Source organism: Rasamsonia emersonii, assembly GCF_000968595.1.
Source record: "Rasamsonia emersonii CBS 393.64 chromosome Unknown ctg1118621760606, whole genome shotgun sequence".
NCBI lineage: Eukaryota > Fungi > Ascomycota > Eurotiomycetes > Eurotiales > Trichocomaceae > Rasamsonia > Rasamsonia emersonii.
In genome coordinates, this window is record NW_013562867.1 from 1 (window position 1) to 20,818 (window position 20,818).

Genomic DNA, 20,818 nt, shown 5'->3' on the forward strand with positions numbered 1-20,818 from the left:
GAAGAGGAGGAGGAGGAGGAGGAGGAGGAGGAGATTCAATTCTAACAAAGAAGAAAAAGGGGGAACGCCGTCCAAAGAAAAGGGTGGGGGAAATAAAAGTGAGTAAGGTGTGATGTGTGATCTGATGTGATGGGATTCCGCCGATGAACCAAACAATAGCTCCCGGTATATGTACTGTACGATAAAAGAAAAGGGAGGAGAAGGGAAAGAAAAGAAGGGTAATCGTCGTGATGTGTCTGTCTGGGTTCAACTACTCAGAAAAGGCTCCAGCCTCGACTTCTCTCTTTGGAACCGGTCGAACTCTGTTGTTGTGCCGAACTTCGGGACCGTCCCTCCAGCTGGCGGAGACTCTCGATCTTCTGCAGCGCGAGCTCAAGCATCTCTTTCTTCTTGATCACGTCGAGGTGTCTCCGGATCCGCGGATCCTCTCGCGCAAATCGCTCGACTTCCGCATCAGAGAGACGCCGGCCCAGTCGCTGATCCAGCTCGCGGGGAAAGTTGTAGTAGAACTCGGACAGCAGCTCGACATTGAGGAAGAGAACGGCCGTGGACGTGAGCTTGTCCGCGACCACATCCAGGAAAACTTCCGGACAATAGTACTTGTTCTTCAGGGAGGCACATTGTTTCGAGCGGATGGCGTGGAGCCTCATCTTGATGAGTTCGGCTCGATCGCGGAGGAAGATACCCTCACGGCCTGATTATGGTGAGCTAAGTAAGGCCAAAAAAAAATTCGAATGTCAACAAACCTTTCTGCAGCAATGCAGCGCTAAATCCTCCTGCACCCCCGGCGCCGTTCCCTTCTGGAACAACCTCGCCTTTCCGGACTTTGTCAACGAAAGCCATCACATCCCTCAGCTTCCGCCTGCCGACGCTCTCTTCGACCTGCTTAAGAGCAGCCTCACAGGCTTGGAGCTCCTGTTTCAGCACCTTGGATACGTTTTCCCGTCCCTTTGCCCATTCTGGCTCTTCGACCTCGATCTCGTACTTGTACGGCTTGATGCAATTCTCGACCTGGTCGCTAGTGCTAAAGAACCGGTCGTTGAGGATGGTGTTGCAAGCGTCCATGATCGCCTTTTGGGCATATGGATGCGCTGAGAATGTGGACGCGGCCACGAGACGTTGAACATGGCTCTGCAGTGCACTGGCAACCACAGTAGTGGCCAATCGGCCGACACCCAGTTTCGTAAGATTAGAAGTTGAAGCGTCGAGTTTCCGATGCCAATACAATGAGTCGGGATCGGCTTTGGGGAGGTCACTGAGCGGGTCTGGCTCAGGAGGAGCGGCCGACAGATCCTCGATAGGCTTGTTCCAATATCTTTGCGCAAGGATGTCCATGACCCGCTGATCTAGTTCGTTCTTCAGCAATTCTCGAACCTGAGGACGGCCAAAGCTCTCCGCGAATTCCTTGAAGGAATGCTTGAAGCTGTCTAGACTCTCAGCCAGATAAGATTGCGCGCTGAGAGGACGGTCATTGTACTGGACTTTGAATTCATAGGTCGCTTCTTCGAGTTCCTGGCTGATGGCATCCCTCGTACCGGCCAGACTTCTCGCCATGGTTTGTTCGAGAACCTGCATCAGCTTTTTGCGAAGAGTCGGCACCCCGACTGACACGTCGGATCCGGGGCCGAATTCTGCCGGGTGTGCTGAAAAATAAGCATTCTCATTTTTCACGATCGCGTTGGTTATATTGCCACTTCCGCGAGAGAAGAGGGCGGTCGTTTGAGGAATCCGAGACACCACGCCCACGTAACCCAGTCTAAGGGGGTATTTCTTATCGGAAAGCATGCTGTAACCTCGTTCCGGATCGACCAAATCCATCTTCGTGATCACTCCGATCGTTCTCTCGCCCCGTGGGTCCACTCGGCGGCTGGCTCGGAGGGCGGTCGAATTGGCCAGGTCAACATCCGCAGCGGAAATGGCCAGAATGATATTAGGTGCTTGGATGTATTTGTCGCAGAGATCGGAGATTTTCTGTTTCAGCTCAGCTGGTTGGTCGCGACCGGCAACTTGTATATACCCAGGAAGATCGATGAGAGAGAGATCCGGAACATGCGGAGAATAGATGTGAAGCCGAATAGGGTCATCACTGACGCAGTCCTTTTCGGGCACAGCCAGGTTGAGATCCGTCAGCGTGCGCTGGATCTGGGAGAAATCGGTGATCTTTCCCAGGCCGAGAGCTGGGAATTCTCCGTACTCCGTCTGGGCGTTGGGAGTGTTGATCAGCGTGAGTTCGATCGGTCGGCGCGTCACCATGTTCTGGCCCTTTGGCAGAAACTCGTGACCGACAATGGCCTCCAAAACAGAGCTCTTGCCAGACGATTGAGATCCAATCACGACGATCGATGGCAAGGTCAGAGTGTTGGATTGCCCAACCTGCTGCAATATATTCCGGATCTCGATCATCTTCCGCGTCAGAACCATCATCTGGTCATCTTCAGCCTCGGTGTGGAGCCGTGAATCATCATCGTCAGCCTGACTGTAGCCGAAAGCCGTCCCAGTGGCCGCTCCAGCGGCAGCAGCACCAACGCGACTCTCTTTGGGAGAGCCACCACCACCGTCAGAACTGCCGCCTCCAGACTCGGACTCTTCATTCAGGCGAAAGATTCTCTGCATCCACTCCGGAAACTCGATCTCTTCCTTTGTTTTCTGCCAGCCACGATGCGTTTGTGCCGCGACATCCTGAAGCCCTTGGAATAGACTCGTCGCAGCGTCACTAGCGGTCTCGCCGGCCTGTTTAAGCATGTCCAACGCATAGTTCCCGGCCTCTACGTAAAATGAATTCAGTCAGCCAAGTTCCAACTCCGAAGCCCCAACCTCTGGGCGTTTACGTACGCGTAGCCTGATACTGCAGGTAAGCGATGCCTGCAATCATTGCTCCTCCAAACATCGCCGGGACGCGTGCCAGCTTGATCGCCAGGCGCGGCAGTATCCTTGCGAACGAGATGGACCGCACCGCGGGAACATTGTTGTGGATAGAGCTGGCGCCGACAGGCCAGGCGCGGCCTCGCAACGCCGCATTGCTGTCTGCCCTCAAGAGGCCACCCGCTCGACTGCTGGTGTTGTGCACATAGCGGGCTAGCAAGCCCCTCCGCAGCAGCGGAGTCAGACGATGGGAGAGGATCCTCCCGCTCATGATTGTTGAATGGTCATATGTTGGGGCAGAATGACGGGAGAAAAGTTCACACCATCGCGAGGGCCCGGCCTCGCGGAGGTACTGGAATCAGTCTTTTTTGCTCGACACAGCAGGAGTGCCGCGGTCGAGCAAGCACGAAGTGGCGATGGAAGGGAACGCTGGGGCGTGGCAGATCCGCCCATGGCAAGTCTCCTGAACGCGCGCTCCCCGATCTCCGGCTGCCAAAGCGGTGAGTCACATGTCTGGCTGAAGGGCGGCGATTTCGGCCTCACCGCCAAACAGTGATGGCGTGACGCATATGAGGAAGCGAACAATCCAGGAACATCGGCCAGACGGCATTCTTGGCCTGCATTGATATTATTCGCCTGTCAATGCAAAGCTTCATTTATTGGGCCTCTGGTGTCGAGTTTGTTCTCGTGGCCGTACACTGTGTTTTGTTGCATATATAGACCGGAGCTTCACCGGCGACTGCTTCTGTACTGTCTTATCTGGCCTGTAGCCCCCCTGTCGTCTGTAACACAGCCTTTTCTTCTTTCTTTTTTGTCTTTAGTTTGATTTAATTTTTTTTGCTACACGCTGTCCACTGTTTTAATTCAATTACCCTTCAATATTTGAATCAATTGAAATCCATGTTTTTCGAACAGCAAACTCAAAGCCAGTGACAGCCCATCATGTGTCGTTTTTTGGTAAGGCAGGAACTATATCTGTGGAGAGAAAACAGCAACGCAACTCGCTGACCCTTGTTTCTTTCTAGGTCTACAAGGGCAGACATGAAATTCTACTCAGCAAGCTCGTCACAGAGCCCAGTCATTCAATACTGACTCAATCCTATGATTCTCGCCTGAGATTGGTAAGGTCCAAAAACTTCTATTAGCAATTGTTCCCGGTTCTGACTCGACTCAACAGGACACTCGTCGTCCCGTCAATGGGGATGGCTTTGGCGTCGGCTTCTACCCAGACCCCAAGCTGGGGCCGGAGCCATGCATCTTCACGTCGACGCTACCGGCCTGGAACTGTGAGAACCTGGAGCGTCTGGCGAGCAAAACCTGCTCGAACCTCATCTTCGCCCATGTGCGAGCCACCACAGAGGGCACCCTGGCAGAGAACAACTGCCACCCCTTCCAGCACCACTCGCTGATGTGGATGCACAACGGCAACATCGGTGGCTGGAAGTACATCAAGCGACCGCTAGCCGACTCGCTCGCGGACCGCTGGTACCTGGGCGTCAAGGGCGGCACGGACAGCGAGTGGGCGTTTGCGCTGTTCCTCGACCTGATGGAGAAGGAGGGCGCCGATCCGAGCTCGGATCCGGGCCCGGAAGGGTTTGGACAGGAGTTCCTGCGCCGGGTCATGATCAAGACCATTGCCAAGATCAATGAATTCGTGCGCCAGATCCCCGAGAAATACAACGTGACCGATGTCGAGACGCGGAGCTTGCTCAATTTTGCCGTCACAGACGGGCACACGGTGGTGTGCACCCGCTATGTCAGCAGCAAGACGGATGAGCCCGCGAGTCTCTACTTTTCCTCGGGCACCAAGTGGAAAGAAGGCAAGACGAAGGGTCATTTCAAGATGGAGCGCCACGACAAGGGAGCGGACATTGTCTTGGTGGCCAGTGAGCCCATCACATTCGAGAGACGTAAGTTGAAGCAACCTGCAGAAGAGCATCTCTCTCTCTTTTTTAAGAACATTATTATATTACTATATATGATATGGTCTAGCAGTACATGCTGACATATATACACTATCGTCTAGATAACTGGGTGACGGTTCCAACAAACTCAATCCTGACCATCCACAAACAGACCGTGCTCCTGCATCCAATCCTGGATGAATTCTACAACGATGACCCGAACCACGACCGATCATCTGTCTACGCAGTCTCCAAGGGTCTGGTCAGCCGCGCGCCCGGAGGTACCGTCGCGCCACAAGCTGCCAATGATTCCTTGCCGCCTCCAGCTTGCCATCCGAACTCTAGCTCGCAGACTGCAGAGGAGCATACCAACGGGCGGGCCCGGCTCGATGAGCTGACCCAGAACATCGCCCAGGTCCAGATTGCGTCTTGACCGCCCAACGTGCGTCTTCTGAGTTTTCAAAACTTCTGATTATGTTGGCACCAACGACTCTGTATCAATATACCCTCCGAGACCTATGTGTCCCCGAAAAAAAAAGCGAAAAGTGAGAAGGGCGAAAAAAAATGTTGGCTTTCGTTTTGAAATTCTGATTTTTTTTTGCATGGAAGGAGTTGGACGGAGTTCAAAGGGGAGGGAAGACGCGTATAATGAATAAGGATCGGTCGGTTTTACCGGATTTGGCGTTTGAAAATTGGTGGATTTGGAATGTATCCATATAGAAAGCTGTTTTATTTTCGGGTCACTTTTCTTCTTCTTCGCCTTTGGACTGCTTTTTTTTTATTAGCATGGGTGATTTTGAAAAAACTTTAATAAAAAAATTCTTGCAATGCTGTGTGCGATTTACGTGATTAGGAAGAAGAGCATACCGAGTATAGAGGCGCTTTGCATATCTTCTGCATCTGCTCAGTAGCAAGAGCCTGCCTATAAGCGGCCTCTCGTCCACGGATATGACACAGTCGTGACCGGAAGGAGTGCGATGACTCCTTCAATCGACTCCGCATTGGAGTGACTGGACTTCTTCGCTTTAAACTCTTCTCTTCTCTTCCTTTCTTTGCTGTTCAGACAGACCTTCGTCACCCGTCGTCGCCAGGGATATTTGCGTGCTTGAAGTATTTCATCCCCACCCACGCGACCACCACCCACACCCATGCCATAACCGCCGTCAAGACCATCAGGGCTGGGTAGTATCCAACGATGGGGAGAGTGGGATCGTCTTCGAGCTCCGGAGGCGCATACGGGGTCTCTCCGACGTCCCAGCACCAGCTCCAGACCCCAAAGCAGCTCCCCATGCCAATGACGAACACGAGCCACGTAACGATCAAGATGATCCACCCCCACCATTCCGTCTCGGAATAATCCCACCCCTCCTGGTTCGCCATTTCCACCGAATGGGTTGCGAGCGGGGACCGAGCGCGATGCGTGGTTCGAACCTGTCTCGCCATGGTGTCGGGCTGGATAGGGAAGTACGAGTCCGAGCTCGACGAAGGGGTGGGAACAGGCATGCCAGAGGAGGCACCGTTGCTGCTGCTGCCGGAGGAATTGCGGGGGTAGATTGGATTGTTGAGGCGCGGTAATGACACCCCTTCTTCGTCATCCGTGGTCGTTTCGTCACCCAAGCTGGGACTGGCAGGGTTAAGGTTTTGCTGATGGTGAGAGGTAGATACATTCAACGCAGGACGCTGACGAGGCCAGGAGGGAGCAGAATTGGACTTATCGCAGTCGATACTGCCCCGCGGGGTGATCTCGTTGTCTGGGGAAGTAGGACTGATAGGCGATCGTTGGGGAGAGCCAGCGCCAGCGCCGTAACCACTCGACTCCCCGTGGAAGGTATCCTGGCTCCTGGCGGAGGGACTTTTCTTTTCTTTGGACTCAAGCCGTGTGCCCAGTAGTGCCGTCTTCCTCAGCGAGCCCCGCCTCCTCCGCATCTTTCTCTGGTGCTGCATGGCTGTCGCCATGGCTCTTCCGCTCCTCGACCCAGGGCTGACATCACCGCTGCCGTCGCCATCGAGGCCGGACTGGTCTTTGGGCGCGGTTCCCTCAGTCACTTGGCTCATCCGCAGAAACGACAACTTCGACAGTAACGTCCCTGACAGGCTTCGTTTGTGGCTGTGGGCGCTGCTGGCGCTGCCCGATCGTGCTCTCCCTGAAAGTTGCCCATCGTCGGCCGTCTTAGTACTTGGCGGATGCCCACCTCCATCTTCCATTGAGAGCAAGTGAGGCGCGCTGGAAAATAGCCACCCCTAATGACTCAATGTCCAGAATGACTAAGGAGCGTTTGCTGGTTCGATTCTTCTCGTGTTGACATTGCGATGGAAGGAGTGGAGCTAGATTGGAGCATCCACGGGGTTGTCCTCCAAAGCTTGGCGCCGGCCTTGCCTGGTCGCGACTCGGGCCGACGGGACACCCGCTTTGCCCCTGACTGCCTAGTAATTTATACTACGTACTGTATGTTTGGTCTACCATAAGTTCTAACCATTCGATACTTCCAGATAGTTATCCAATTGGCAAGCTCTTCGACAGGTAGTTCTAGGCTTTGGTGGACAATATACTGAGCACAAGGAGAGGGAAGAGAACTGGGATGGAGAGTTCAATGATATGAGGCGCATACAATTTTGGTCGCAAGACCCTTTTTTGACTTTGGGGGATCGTACACGTACTACAGTCGGATAAACGTCATCGGATGCAATAAGCGGCAGTCATCACATTCATTTGCCATGGCGATGTTCGCCTGCAGCTTGCATTATACTAAAAGGGTAGAAGATTACGATCAAAAGGCATGAAAAGGTCGTCTCACGCTGCCGAAGATGACTGACAAAGGAACCAGGTCGGAACGACGGACGTCTCGAAATAAGAGATGGCAACGGGAAAGAGAACAAAAATGGTATCACAGCCGCCGAGTAAAAGACGGCCCCAGGAGATGATCAAGCATCAGGACGAGATTGCTAGAGACCCCCTAAGATGAACAACTAAATTCCTTTCCATATGAAATTCGTTGCAGCGTTGGCAAAAGGGTTTCATAAGACGCATGAACTGTCCGACAGTGAGCTCTTTTCGTGCGTGCAAGAAAAGAAATCCGGTCTGCTTAATAGGCCATAAACACAAATGAAAAGGTATGAGAGCAAACTAGAAAAGATAAAAATTGTTTAACAGACACCAAAAAAAAGCAGCAGAGTAGAGAGAAGACAGGAAGCAACTTTTTGTTTTCTCAAGAGCACACAAGCATCAAGAGCCAAAAGAAGCTATCAATCAGACACGTGAATACGCTACAGGACCAAAAGAAGGTAAACAGTCCAAGATCAGAGTCGATTTGGGGTATTGGCTGGAAAGACATAGACAATTTCCACTGAAAAAGAAAGATAAGGGGTCGTATTGAAAAGAGGAAAAAAAAAGTCTTGCAAGAAACAGAAACAATCGCTCGAAACCCACTTGGAATAACAATCTGAGAAGCAGGTAAGTACTGATATAAGAAAAAGAAAGAGATGAGATATCAAAATGGAAGGGAAGAACTAAGCGTCACGACACCGTTTCGGATGCAGACAAGGGCTGCACCTCACCGAATTCAGCCGAAAGACAGGCTGCTAAATGAAGCAGTAGTTAAACACTGACTACGCTTGATAGCCTCCAGCGCCAAAGCCGTTTCCGAAGTTGGCATTGGTCGGCTGAGTCCAAGAAGAGCCAGGAACATTTTGGCCGCGACCGTAACCAGCTGCACTTGCAGGCGTCTGGCCGTAGCCTTGTCCGGGCACTGCAGGTGCGGCACCGAAGGTGCCAGCCTGCTGATCCCAACCGCGGCCAGCAGGACCAGGACCTGTAGCGAACTTCATAAGTATGGATTTGAAGCGGTCCTTGCTTTCTAAGGTGCAAACATACCTTGAGGGCTGATTGGGCCCCCCGGGCCACCGTATTGAGAGAAGTAGGGGGCCGCGTTGAAGCCGGGGGCGCCAGCCTGTTGAGCGTTGTAACCATCGAACTGGCCGGTTGGTGGACGATCCTTGCCCCACTGGGAGAGTGTCAGCCAAACAAGCAGATCAAGAGAAGACCAAAAAAAGGAAAAACACATACACTGCACTTGAGCGGACGCCCGTTGACGTTGTAACCGTTGAGCTGACAGATGGCCATGGCAGCATTCTCATGCGTGTCCATTTTGATAAAAGCGAAACCCCGATCAGCCTGCATACGCGTCTCGACGACATAGCCAAAGTTCTGGAACAACGGAACGAGGTCGTTCTGGGTGGTATATGGGGTGAGGTTGCCAACATAACATGTTGTCTGCCACTGGGGAGTCTGGTTGACAACCATGTCGTAACTCTGAATACCATGGGTAGGGAAATGGTGATGACCAAAGGTGTTGGGCGTCATGCCCATGGCTGCCATAGCCTGCTGCTGTGAGATGGAAGGCTGTCCTTTTTGGTTGGCCCAGTTGCAGCGAATGGCACGAGAACCCAGCCATTCACCGTCCATGGACTTAATGGCCTTTTCGGCATCTGCACGCTCGCGGAAGGCAACGAAGCCATAGCCACGGGAGCGACCAGTTTTCATATCCCACATCACACGTGCTTCAGAAACGGAACCAAAAGCCGAGAAGGCCTGCAGCAGGACCTCATCGTTGACTTCGTTGCTCAAGTCACCCACAAAGATATGGAAATGGTTAGACGTGTCCTCTTTGTTGGCGTTGCTGGACTGGTAGGCCCAGTTCACACGGATCTCCTACGAGACTGTTAGGTATGGGCCATAAAGAGCTCCCTTAGAATCCACATACCGACTGATGAATACGACGTCCGTTGAGAGTCTGCATTGCTCTCTCAGCCGCACCGGGGTCGTCGTACTCGACGAAGCCATAATTCAGGCCTTTGTTATGGAACTGTGGCCAACGAGGCGTCAGCATCTCAGCGTTCGGCGCAATCGAGTCTTAGCAAGTGGTGAGAGAAAGAAGGTTGGTTTGTTGAGATGAGGGACAAAGTAAGGGTTTGGTGAAAGAGCAATAGTGGTCGTGAAAGAGGACAGTGAAGTAAACAAAGGTCAAGTGACTGTCTCCGCCGAGCACTCACATTTTTGTCGGGAATAATCTTCACACTCTGCACATGGCCCGTGGTCTCAAAAATCTGCTTCAGAATGTCTTCCGTAACTCTAGGGTCCAGGCCGCCAACATATAAAGCCCTCTTATTCGGCTCTGGAGCAGCACGGCGCACATATCCACCTGTGTTGGTAGGCGACATCAGGTTCCCAGACATTGGGGAGGTAATCGCTGTCGGGATTGGGTTTGTATTCTGCGGAATCACCACGGGAGGCGGGGGCATGTGAGATGGATTTCCTTGGCCATTGCCTTGCTGTTGCTGGCCGGGGGCGCCAGCAGATGGTTGAGGAGGAGGGGGAAGGCTCGAGGAGGTCGAGGGCGGCGCGTTTTCTGCCATGGCGAAAGAAGATCGTGGAGGGTTACGATTAACGGATACAAACTGAGGAAATCGACCGGGAACGTTTATAAGTCAGGTGGGATTCCACACCAGCGCAAAGCTGAATTCAATCGACGATAGAACGACGCAAGACTGTGATGGACGGCCGCAGACAAAGGTGAAAAGCGGTCTAACGGCTAAAACAGGCGCTGAAACTCTGACAGCAAGAACTAAGCGTAGATACGAATCTTCCACAAAACAGACGGTCGGATGAGAAAGAAGCCCAGACTGATGCCGGGGTGGAGAGGAATGACTCGAACAAACGCCTTTCTAGTCAACGCAGATCACGGGCTCTTCCCGTGAATAAACGGGGAAGGCTAGTGATGCGGTTGAGAAAAAGAAACGAAAAGCAAAACAGCAGAAAAAAGGAAGAAAACAACCACTCGAACCCAGCACCAACACAAGCTGCAAAGCAGAGCGTAACAGAGGAAGTGACGTGGCGGACCAAAGAAGAGGTTCTTTATTATTTATGGGGGGTTCGGTCCTGATGGAGCGACAAAAGTGGACGAGAAGTTTGGATGGCAAGAGCCGCTTGAGGGGGGCACGCTAAACCCAAGCTGGTTAGCCCCGCCCTCCGCAAGCTCTCCATAGTCGCCTGCTCCGGAGGCCGCGACCATTGCGAGATGCATCGTTCTTGGCGGCCTTGCGCTGAAAGCCATCGTCGCCAGTGTTGGACGGCATGGGATGGCAGGAAAACCGGTTTCGCATTGAGCCTGGCCAGGTGTGAGCTTGGCAGAGAGTGTCACTGCACACGTGCTTAATCCCTCCATGAACATTCCAGTCTCTCCACCTGGAAAGGACCCATTCCTTTCAAAGAACGTCTAATCAGACCGTCTGGCATGTTGCTGTGCCTGGCTATCATCTTCTCCCACTCTTCTACTTGTGGCTGATATCCTAATTTGTCACTCTTGCTTACGTCTACATCTGGGGCCTGGCGCAAACGCCCTAGCACGTTGCTATTGTATTCATTATATTGGACGTCATAGGTTTCATTACTTTGCTCTGAGCTCTGTCATCATGGCGACCTCGAGCTCTGCGAATCCTGAGGCACTGGGTGTCCTGTCAGACATGGTCAACCAAACGGTACGATTGCGTCAGATCCGTCTTTCCAGGCATAATCTAACAGCTTGAAGCTTATTGACACTGGTCGTTTCTTCCGCTCATCGGGATCAATGCAATCAAGAGCTCAGTTGAAAGCGGCGATCCCTTCTGCATACGAAAATTTCCAGCTTGCGCTAGACAATCTATCAGAACAGATTGTAGGTCTGCTTGAATAAATCCCCGTTTTAAAGACTCTCGATCACCCTTAAAAAGCCTAAAGATAGCTCTCCTTACTACATATTACTCACGTGAACATAGTTTATCGCCAAGGCACTTTTAGAGAAAGAATATGAAGCTATCAAGGCCAGGAAAGCGGCTGCACCGTCTCCAGCACCGGCCACTGTTCCCAGTGAATCTAAGCCTGCAGAAGACGTGACAATGGCTGAGGCTCCTACTACAGTAGACACAGCCCAGGATGCAGCAGAAAAGCCCGGACTTTCAGAGAATACAGAGCAATCTGAGACGATACCATCCGAAGTGAATGCAGAGACTGATGCCAAGATGGACGGTTCTGCACCGGCGGCGAAGAGCACTCCTGAGAGGGAAGCCGTGAAGACTGAGAAGCAAGAGGAAACGACGAAGACGGGTGATCAGGCGCACCCATCAACATCAGGAGAGGAATTGAATTTCGATTCCGTGCTTCCTGTCACCGGTGATGGCGCTAATGACTTTGACATCCATCTGAATTTTGCCAACGATGAGATCGGGAACCAGAATTTCCTCGCAGGGACCAATTTTATGGACTCCAACGCTGGCAACGTGAATGCCGGTGGGACGAACAACAACGAACAAGCCCGGGATCAGCAGCAGCAGCAGCAGAGCTCGATCAACTCGCTCCTCCCGGGACTGGAGAGCTACGCCGCCAATAATGCGGGAGACGATTTCAACATTGAACTGCAAAAGTTCAACGAGGAGATGAACCGACAGTCCAACGGGCAGAGGAACGCGGGGCAGGACGAGGTCATGGCGCCAGGCGAGTCGAGCTTTGATGATCTTTTTATGGAAAAGGACAATTCCGGGGGCGATGGCGACGAGAATATGCTGGGAGGGGACGGATTGGTGAATATTGGCGACTTGGACGACTCGTGGTTTAATTAATCGAATGGCATGTATGTACTTGAGACAGAATCATATACGATAAAATATAATGCTACAACGACGCTGGTGATGTCTAGCCAGTAATACACGTTCACACAGCCCGGAAATAAAAAACAAATCTCGTGTAGGCAAATAATTGTCTTCGTATTTTCCAAATCATACCATTATTCCATCAGTTCAGTAGACAGTCATCCCTCCTGGTTTGGCAAGACTCTGCCATGCCATCGAGCGCGGACCGGCTGGAACACATAGACCGGCATGTAGGTATGCCATCTTTAGTTTAAGCATTAAAAAATAGTAAATTTTCTTTTGACAATTGACACCAGAGAGGCTATTATCAACAGGTTAGATAGGTAGATTACTCTGAAACTAGCCAAAGTATACGTATGTACTTCTGAGTCTTTGATGACGGGAGCGGGAGTAAGTATACTTATCCGTTAGCTAGCTATTCTTTACCAGGTATACGAAGCAGTAGATCAGTATCGATCATCCATCATGTTCGATTTTCTCGAAAATTCCATGGTTAGGTACCTTTACTTTTACCTTAGGTAATAATTGCCTTTTTTTTTTCAGCGGGCTCGGCTAAATAAATAAAAAGCTAACTTACCTAACTAAAGAATTTGATTGAAAGAAGCAGTGCTGTGCTGACAAATTGAAATCACATGCACTCTTAGTCATTCGCTTGCAATAACTAGTTAAATATACTCCTATAAGTCAGCCACTGACTCAGGTATCTTCCATTTTAGAGTAAACTAAATTAAACGTTACGCCAGTATGAGGTTCCCTTGATTGATTAATTAATTGATTTCGGTGGTAATAGTCGTAGTAGATTCGCCCCGATGGCGAGGTACAGTACATGTACTCCGTAAGGCCAGATATAGGAAACGCATGATTGGTGCTCGAAGTCGATCCGAAATCGATCTTCTTCTTTTTTTTTTAATTAATCGTCGATGGATTATTGTTTTGTCTGGAAAAATGCCGGGTCCTGGGCCGAAGAAGGAGTGGCGCGGCAGATCCGATCCAGACAAAAAACCTCAGGATGATGTAATACGGCTTCGCCACGCCTTCTGTAGAGCCAACGCTGTTGTCCAGGAAGCAGGGAAACTGGCCACAGCACAGTCGACTGCCGGAGACGTCTTCCGCAATGAGGAAACTGTACATCAGACTATCATGGAGATTATTCACGACCCGATCAGAAAGGACACAGTGACGTCCTCCAACGGCACGCATGTGGCGCACGGAAAGCAGGCCGAAGGACAGGGCCGGGTGATGAGGTCATCGATCGGCTCGCAGCTTCGCAACCGTGAAACGTGCCGTGGACGGCGTCGACCAAAGACATGGCTCTGGACCGTCTCTTCTGGTCTGTTATTGTTGTTCCTAATGAGGGAAATATGGATGGGCGTCCGTAGAGCTGTGCTGGATTGCAGCCTCGGGCAGCAAGAGTTTTCACTTGCAGCTTTACAGTCTGGATGTAGGCTAGCCAAACATGTGACACGGTGACGACAGTGATGTCGGTAAGCCACCGCCTGACTAAGGATGCTCTAGTCGATCACTGCGAGCCGATCATTGCTTGATCAGTAGCATGGGACGTGTCTGCTGCTGAAATTTTTACTGTGAAGCTTCGCACGCGAAGGGGTCCGCAATTGCGCTACGCTTAGCCTGGCGGTCGGTTGGCTGAGAATGCTTCGTCCAGGCTGGGATCTGCCGCTAAGCTAAGCGATGATCCCCCGCAACCACCGGCCGAACTATCGCTGCTTGCTGATGAGAAACAGCCTCTCTGGCGCCCAGAGGCTGCATGGCATCAGTTAAACGACATGCATCTGTCCAGTGTCATTGCACATCATCGATTTCTTGCTCATGGCCAGCACTCGTTGCGATCGACTGGTTGGCTCGCGTCGACGGAAGTGCAGCGCCGATGCTGCACTGTCCTCCGTCAACTCCGCCCAGCCGCAGATGCCCATTTTAGAACATCGACCGTCGATGTGATTGTCCAGAGCATCAGTCAACCTTGTTTTGTCTTTTCTTTTCTTTTTCTCTTTTTTTTTTTGTCGACTGCTGTGTACGGAGGACTTCCGTCCACTCCCTCTGTCCCGATCCCGAGTTTTGGCCGGAGCCAGCAGTGCGGAATCGAGGGAATTAAGATTTCTTTTCTTCTGGGTCGCTGTCCGGCTGCGTTGCCGACCGGCCCGTCCACAGCAGCTAAGCATCCGTAAGCAGCGGCGATGATGCACCAGACAGGTGGGCTGGATCGCCGCAATAGTCAGCGTCGCCCGGAGTGTTCGTTAATGGTTAAGCGATAGGGGAGCCCACCTGCACCGCTGGGCCCCCGCTGGCCCCAATCCACGGCTCCCGCGTCATCATCGCCAGCCTGGACTGCATTCCGGTTGAAAAAGGTCCTTGCCGCCGCAGAAACCGGGCATCCCCAGTCGATATCTATCTTGTATAGCGTGCACGGCCTGAGAGCTCCCCTCCCTCTCTACCGCCCTTTTGTCGCCGACTACTCCGTACTCGCCGTTGCACTGGCCTTCGCATCCGCCGCGGCGTTGGTCCCGATTTTTGAGGCTAGACCTGGATGACCTGTGGCATGAACCCATCGCATCACACGACTGCCGTGCTTGCCTCCTGACCGCGTGTGGGACTGCCGCTGGTGCAGATTCCTCGTCCATACTTTTGTTGAGGGTCTGTCGTCCTTCCTGTCGAGCTAGCTATATACATCCTCATTGTAAGTGTCCGTCCCGTCCGACTTGATATACTCTCCGCCCTGTCGCTCTCAGCATTTGCACCCATTCCCCATGCCTGCATGACGAATAATAATAAAAAGGACAAGCAGTGACTGGTGTCTCAAAAAAAAAGGCCCATCTTTTTTTCCCCTGCGTGGTTGTCCACTCTATACCATAAGAATAATAGTTGGCCCGCGCTGTGCAACACTGCCAGCTGGGCCTGGGGCAGCTAACTATTTATTATTGAACCTGTCTTTGCCTCTCCACGCTTGCGGTGGTGGTCGCTCGCTTCTGGACCTCTGCAGACAATGATGGCCGCTCAACTCAGTTGTCATCATCCTCCTCTTCCTGCGTCGCATTCTCCTGCAGTCTCTGATGCTAATGATGAGCGGATCGACCAGTGCTCGCGGACGTCGTCTCCGGACGCCTTCCACTTAGTCCTTCCCCGTCGCTTCCGCCCTGCCCGCCGCGGCTCGACTTGCAGCACCTCCGACAGCTCGCCTTCCGCATCGGCCGCGTCCAAAGCGTATCACAGAGATCTGGTCCTGTTGCTGGGAAAGCTGGCGGGGTCTCGGGAAAACGCAAAGCGATTCCTTCGTTTTCGAGCGTCGTCCAATCCCTCGTCGTCGTCCCAGACCTCTGCCTCTCCGCCGCGGCCGAGGTCGAGACGCGCCCGCCCGATCTCTGAGATCATCCTGCCCTCCAACAATGCGCAGATGGCGCCGTCGATGGATCCGGATGTGATTGGCAATCGCTCGAGCTCGCCGTCTACCCATTCCATGACTGGCGGAGTGGCCACGCGACCGGCGTCCCGAGACCACAGCCCTGAGCCAGACGTTTCCCCGAGTTTTCCGACCTTGCGCAACGAAAAGGTCGTCGCCACGGGAAATGGCATTACGGTCAGTATCGCGCTTGCGGAGCCGGTGCTCTTTCTCCCCGGCTATGACCATAACGATCCGAGCACGAAGAAGTCGGCCATTCTGCGCGGACATCTGCATATCAAAACGACAAAATCCGTCAAGATAAAAAAGATATCTGTCTGCTTTCGGGGTCACGCGCAAACAGATTGGCCGGATGGTAAGAACAGACGTCTGCATGGCGAGCGCTTGCGACCATTCTGCTAACTCTCATTTCTAGGGATTCCACCCAAGAAAGTGCACTTTCATGACAAGAAGGACCTCGTGACTAATGGTATGGTCTATTTCAACCATGGCGACACCGCTCTGGTGCAGAACGAGTACGGCGCCCACTGCTACAAACTAGCCAAGCCGCATCCGTCGAGCACGACGAAGGAGCTGAAGGTTCCGGGAGTGACCGCTACAACGCGCGAGCTTCTGAAGAGTGGATCGACGACGTCGGTGCACCGGGAGACTGCGAAAGAAATCAAACGACTGTCTCTACAGTCCAACCACTCGCGCAGCTTTGGAAAGAATGACCCGCCGCCGAGCACGCAGGCTCACACCTCGCGCTCCTACCGAGTTTTCCCCCCTGGTGACTATCTCTACGCCTTCGAGTTTCCCATCGATGGTTCTCTCCCGGAGACGATCAAGACCGAACTGGGTTTCGTGCGCTATGATCTCGAAGCCATCGTGGAGCGATCCGGTGCTTTCCGGCCGAATCTGCTGGGTTCGGTCGAAGTTCAGGTCATCCGGACCCCAGCCGAGGGATCCTTGGAACAGGTGGAGCCGATCGCCATTTCGCGAAACTGGGAGGACCAGCTTCATTATGACATTGTCATCTCGGGGAAATCGTTTCCTCTGGGGTCTCAGGTCCCAATCGCATTCAAATTGACGCCGCTGGCCAAGGTGGAATGTCACCGAATCAAGGTGTATGTGACCGAGAATATCCAACATTGGACTTCTGACAAGTCCGTCCATCGCTTCCTGCCTCCCAAGAAGATCCTCTTATTTGAAAAACGCGCCGATTCACATAGCGTGAGTGCATATCCGGGGAGCACCATGCGTGTGACGGCTGGCGGTGGCGTCAGTTGGGATAACCGGGAAGCTGCCGCTCGAGGTGAGGAACAGGTCGATCGGAACAGTACGAGCCTGCTAGGAAACCTCTCGAATGATACTGGAGTTGGGCCAACGGAGATGGAGTTCAACGTGCAGCTTCCCAGCTGCCATGCGATGAAGGGAAGGGATGAATCGCAACGGCTACATTTCGACACCACCTATGAGAATATTCAGATCAATCATTGGATCAAGGTAAGTCGGCCTCCTCTCGCGCACTAACGTGCGCCCGGTGCTGATGGGTCGTCGCAGATCGTCATGCGTCTGTCCAAAGTCGACGAGAAGGATCCTTCGAAACGACGACATTTTGAAATCTCGATCGATTCTCCTTTCCATATCCTCTCCTGCAAGGCCACGCAAGCCAACATCTACCTTCCGGCATACAGCACTCCGTCGTCCGATCCGGTGATCCCACCAGAAGAGTACGAATGCGGATGCCCTGATGCTCCAGTGACCCGCCGCAATGGGTCTTCGACTCCCTCTTCGGACCGCGACGGCGGTCGAAGCTTCACGTCTGGATCCGGTGGCGTAGCGCGCCCGGAGCAAGCGCACTTGGCTCATGAGCCCAACGAGCGCGAGGCTCGTCCCATGCATCTTCTCCGCGCGCCGTCTTTTGCTCCGCCGGCGTTTGACGAGGTTGAGCCGCCCCCGCCGCCGTTGGTCACGCCGCCTCCGGATTACACGTCGATCGTGGGAGACACGGATCAGGAAGCGGTCCTGACCGACTACTTCCAGCGGCTGTCATACTACGAGGAGCATGAGGAGGAGGAGCGCGGCACGGGTCGAGTCGATGTTCCTCTCACGCCCGGGGGCCGCGTCAACCGCAGCATGGACGTGCCACGGGAATGGGTTCCTCTGGGCGAGTCGACTGTTCAATGAATTCAATGCGCACGCGACACGATATCGTTACGTCTCAGCTTAATGTTTTACGACCGACGAGTCACGACTGACGAGGTCTGGGAATGCGAAGAAAACACTACGATAGACCGGCATTTTGATGTATACATGTATGTTTTATATAATCGATATCTGCCATGTATGAATTGCATGCACGGGGTTTGGGACTGCATTCGGAGTTTCAGCATGCTCTTGACGGGATTGGGATTGTGTTGGACGGGTCATGGGTCGATTTCCTGGCGAGGGTTTGAATGGTGTTACTCGGGGAAAAGCATGATGCACGATATGCACGATTACGAGTCCCTATCCGTTGTTCATACTCTTGTATAGTGACTATGTGTGTAGTAATACGGAGTAATTGTGCGGAGTTCATTCCGCTGTTGCATCTGAGCCGTATTCCATGCCTTTCCTCGTCTATATTGTCGTCATCCTTCTTGTCCATCGAGTTCACCTGTATGGCCAAGAGACTCCGCACGGCAAGGCGACGATAAGCGATAAGACAACCGCATGCACTTGCCTAGCTTGGCCTAGAGGGCAGGGCTGCTTCCCGCAGTATGCGCCATCCAGCTCCTTCCTGCCTTGACTGCAGAAGCAGGCCGATTGCCGTTCCAATAACTTATAAAGAAGGAGCGCCCCCGCTCTCGTTGTTGCTTTGCATCTGGCCTGATCTGGTCACCTGAGCTGGCACTGCATCTCGCTCTTTCCCTCAATCGCTTTCTCCGCTCGCCCCGCCTCTGTCGCAGCTCGCCTTACCATCTCCACCGGATCTCTTATCTATCCGAGCCGGGAGCTGACCTTGCTGACAGTGTCGATTGTCCTGCAGACAGCCCTGTGCAGCAGTCTCAGAGTCGGAGTGTTTGTCCTCCATTCTTTTCTTGCCCGGCTGCCTTCGATCTGTTTCTGCTTATCCAGCTGCAGTCACGCCTGGGGTTACACAGCGTGGATAGATGAGAGGCTCTTTCAGAACAGCTGGAACACTGGCAAACACAGCGGTGGCATCTGCAGATAAAGAGACAGTCAAGAAACGCCTCAGTTTTCCCGCGCCTGCTCTAGTCGCTTTCATTGTGTTTCTCTCCCAGGGACAACTGCTCTTGCTTGGCTGGTCCCGTACATCGATGCCCGTTTTTCCACTCCTGCAGACAGCTGCCAGCAGCAATTTTCCTCTTGAGAATCATTCACGTGGCTTCCCTTGAACATCTAGAGAAATGTCAGTCAAGATCGTTCCGCTGACCAAAGGGGACATCCCTGGCGCCGTCGAATGTATCCAGCAGGCCTTTGCCGACGACCCTTACTACCGCTGGGTTTTCAACGATCCTTCCAAGGTATGTATTGTATAGCCAGTTCACACGACTGGATGGTACATGCCATGATCCCGGAGTTGATGCTCTCTCCCGTTGGTTGCAAGACGTGCCTGGAGATGGTTTTCGATCTGCAGAATCAACTCGAGCTAACACTCTTGCCTTGTTGTGTAACGCGGTCGATAACACGACTCGCGGTTCTCATGATTGGTGTTTGATGCTATAGTTCAATAAACAAAGAAACATCAGCTCGCTCACGGCCCGTTGCTTGTGGGGGATCAACAATGCTCTCTTCTTTGTCGCGAAGGAGGCCGACAGCACGTCTTCGGACGCACCGTCCAAGGTCGTAGGAGTGTCTTGCTGGCTGCCGCCTCATCCGCCGTCTGAACCTGAGAGTTGGTACTCGTGGTTTCAGTCGTGGGTTCTCTCGTTCCGCCAGCTAGTCAACAACATTCGATACTGGGGTCGCGGCGGCCTCAACACGAAGCGGTACTGGATCTGGAAAGCCCGGCAGGAGGAAGTCCAGAAGGAAATCTGGACGGACCCCCGGGGCTACTATTTCTGCAACATCGTGGCCGTGAGTCCCCACACCCAGGGGAAAGGCGTGGGCCGGAAACTGTTCGAGGTTGTGACAGATCGGGCGGACCAAGAGGGAATGAAATGCTACCTCGAGAGCTCGAAGAGCGTGCCCAACGTGGAGATTTATCGGAAGCTGGGCTTCGAGGTGGTAAAGAAGATGGAGTGTGAGGATGAGGGGGACGTGTGTCAGGTAAGAACTCATAGAAATAAGACATGGAGTCCCGCTGTCGTCTCGTCCGTTGAGTCGATAGCTGTTGCTGACTGATCTCCAGCTATATTGCATGGTCCGGGAGCCAAAGACAAGCAAAACCAGCTGAAGCAGGAATAACAGGATGTCCTGGAAAAATAACCCAAATATGACTACAATTTGATGTCAGATTCATATCATGGTTATCATGGACCTACTTATCAGACTGATTATCCACAGGGGGTTTCTTTCTTTTCGTTTCAATGAGTCGTTGCCAACATACTGCTTCATTTTATCATGTTAAATAACTCGATGACTAGGACCAGGATGATTTCACCACTAAATTGAATTGACAGTTGATTTTCTTTACGTTGAATATGGGACGGTATACTATCTAACTAGTAAGTCTACCTACTAAGCTAGTAAAGGTATGTATGTACAGTACATATACCGTATGGACCAGGCCTCCATACATAAGTCGAGCTCTATAGATTTTTTTCTTTAGTGTTGAGTCACAGATGAGGAATATTATCAAGGTATTAATTACTATTATTATTGTTGTTATTATTGACTGAGCAAGCTTACTACAATTTAATTAATTAGTGCGTTATTGTCTGACTGATTATTCTCTGATGCACTGGTGCGACAAACAACTGAAGCACACTACGCTACACCACACAACACCACAGCACACCACACCACATTAAAT

General features: G+C 52.4%; 8 protein-coding genes across 8 annotated transcripts; 5 read left to right on the plus strand and 3 right to left on the minus strand.

Moving 5' to 3' along the window:
* Positions 1–254: 254 nt before the first annotated feature.
* T310_7900 (Dynamin GTPase) lies at positions 255–3,133 on the minus strand (the record flags this gene model as incomplete). The annotated part of the gene is made up of 3 exons (XM_013469305.1): positions 255–694; positions 747–2,765; positions 2,833–3,133. The coding sequence occupies 3 exons, from the start codon at positions 3,131–3,133 to the stop codon at positions 255–257; spliced, it is 2,760 nt and encodes a 919-aa protein (XP_013324759.1).
* Positions 3,134–3,804: 671 nt separating this feature from the next.
* T310_7901 (Glutamine amidotransferase) lies at positions 3,805–5,199 on the plus strand (the record flags this gene model as incomplete). Its single annotated transcript, XM_013469306.1, has 4 exons — positions 3,805–3,819; positions 3,888–3,983; positions 4,040–4,772; positions 4,889–5,199. The coding sequence occupies 4 exons, from the start codon at positions 3,805–3,807 to the stop codon at positions 5,197–5,199; spliced, it is 1,155 nt and encodes a 384-aa protein (XP_013324760.1).
* A 641-nt stretch (positions 5,200–5,840) lies between these two features.
* T310_7902 (uncharacterized protein) lies at positions 5,841–6,971 on the minus strand (the record flags this gene model as incomplete). Its single annotated transcript, XM_013469307.1, has 1 exon — positions 5,841–6,971. One exon carries the CDS (start codon positions 6,969–6,971, stop codon positions 5,841–5,843), a length of 1,131 nt encoding a protein of 376 aa, XP_013324761.1.
* Positions 6,972–8,372: 1,401 nt separating this feature from the next.
* T310_7903 (Nuclear and cytoplasmic polyadenylated RNA-binding protein pub1) lies at positions 8,373–10,178 on the minus strand (the record flags this gene model as incomplete). Its single annotated transcript, XM_013469308.1, has 5 exons — positions 8,373–8,575; positions 8,638–8,767; positions 8,830–9,474; positions 9,527–9,628; positions 9,816–10,178. The coding sequence occupies 5 exons, from the start codon at positions 10,176–10,178 to the stop codon at positions 8,373–8,375; spliced, it is 1,443 nt and encodes a 480-aa protein (XP_013324762.1).
* A 1,056-nt stretch (positions 10,179–11,234) lies between these two features.
* Positions 11,235–12,416, plus strand: T310_7904 (uncharacterized protein; the record flags this gene model as incomplete). The annotated part of the gene is made up of 3 exons (XM_013469309.1): positions 11,235–11,300; positions 11,351–11,476; positions 11,577–12,416. 3 exons carry the CDS (start codon positions 11,235–11,237, stop codon positions 12,414–12,416), a joined length of 1,032 nt encoding a protein of 343 aa, XP_013324763.1.
* A 975-nt stretch (positions 12,417–13,391) lies between these two features.
* On the plus strand, positions 13,392–13,990 carry T310_7905 (uncharacterized protein; the record flags this gene model as incomplete). Its single annotated transcript, XM_013469310.1, has 2 exons — positions 13,392–13,887; positions 13,962–13,990. 2 exons carry the CDS (start codon positions 13,392–13,394, stop codon positions 13,988–13,990), a joined length of 525 nt encoding a protein of 174 aa, XP_013324764.1.
* Positions 13,991–15,447: 1,457 nt separating this feature from the next.
* Positions 15,448–18,027, plus strand: T310_7906 (Arrestin domain protein; the record flags this gene model as incomplete). Its single annotated transcript, XM_013469311.1, has 3 exons — positions 15,448–16,213; positions 16,274–17,343; positions 17,401–18,027. The coding sequence occupies 3 exons, from the start codon at positions 15,448–15,450 to the stop codon at positions 18,025–18,027; spliced, it is 2,463 nt and encodes an 820-aa protein (XP_013324765.1).
* A 1,223-nt stretch (positions 18,028–19,250) lies between these two features.
* Positions 19,251–20,239, plus strand: T310_7907 (Uncharacterized protein; the record flags this gene model as incomplete). Its single annotated transcript, XM_013469312.1, has 3 exons — positions 19,251–19,367; positions 19,570–20,112; positions 20,195–20,239. 3 exons carry the CDS (start codon positions 19,251–19,253, stop codon positions 20,237–20,239), a joined length of 705 nt encoding a protein of 234 aa, XP_013324766.1.
* Between the last annotated feature and the right edge of the window lie 579 nt (positions 20,240–20,818).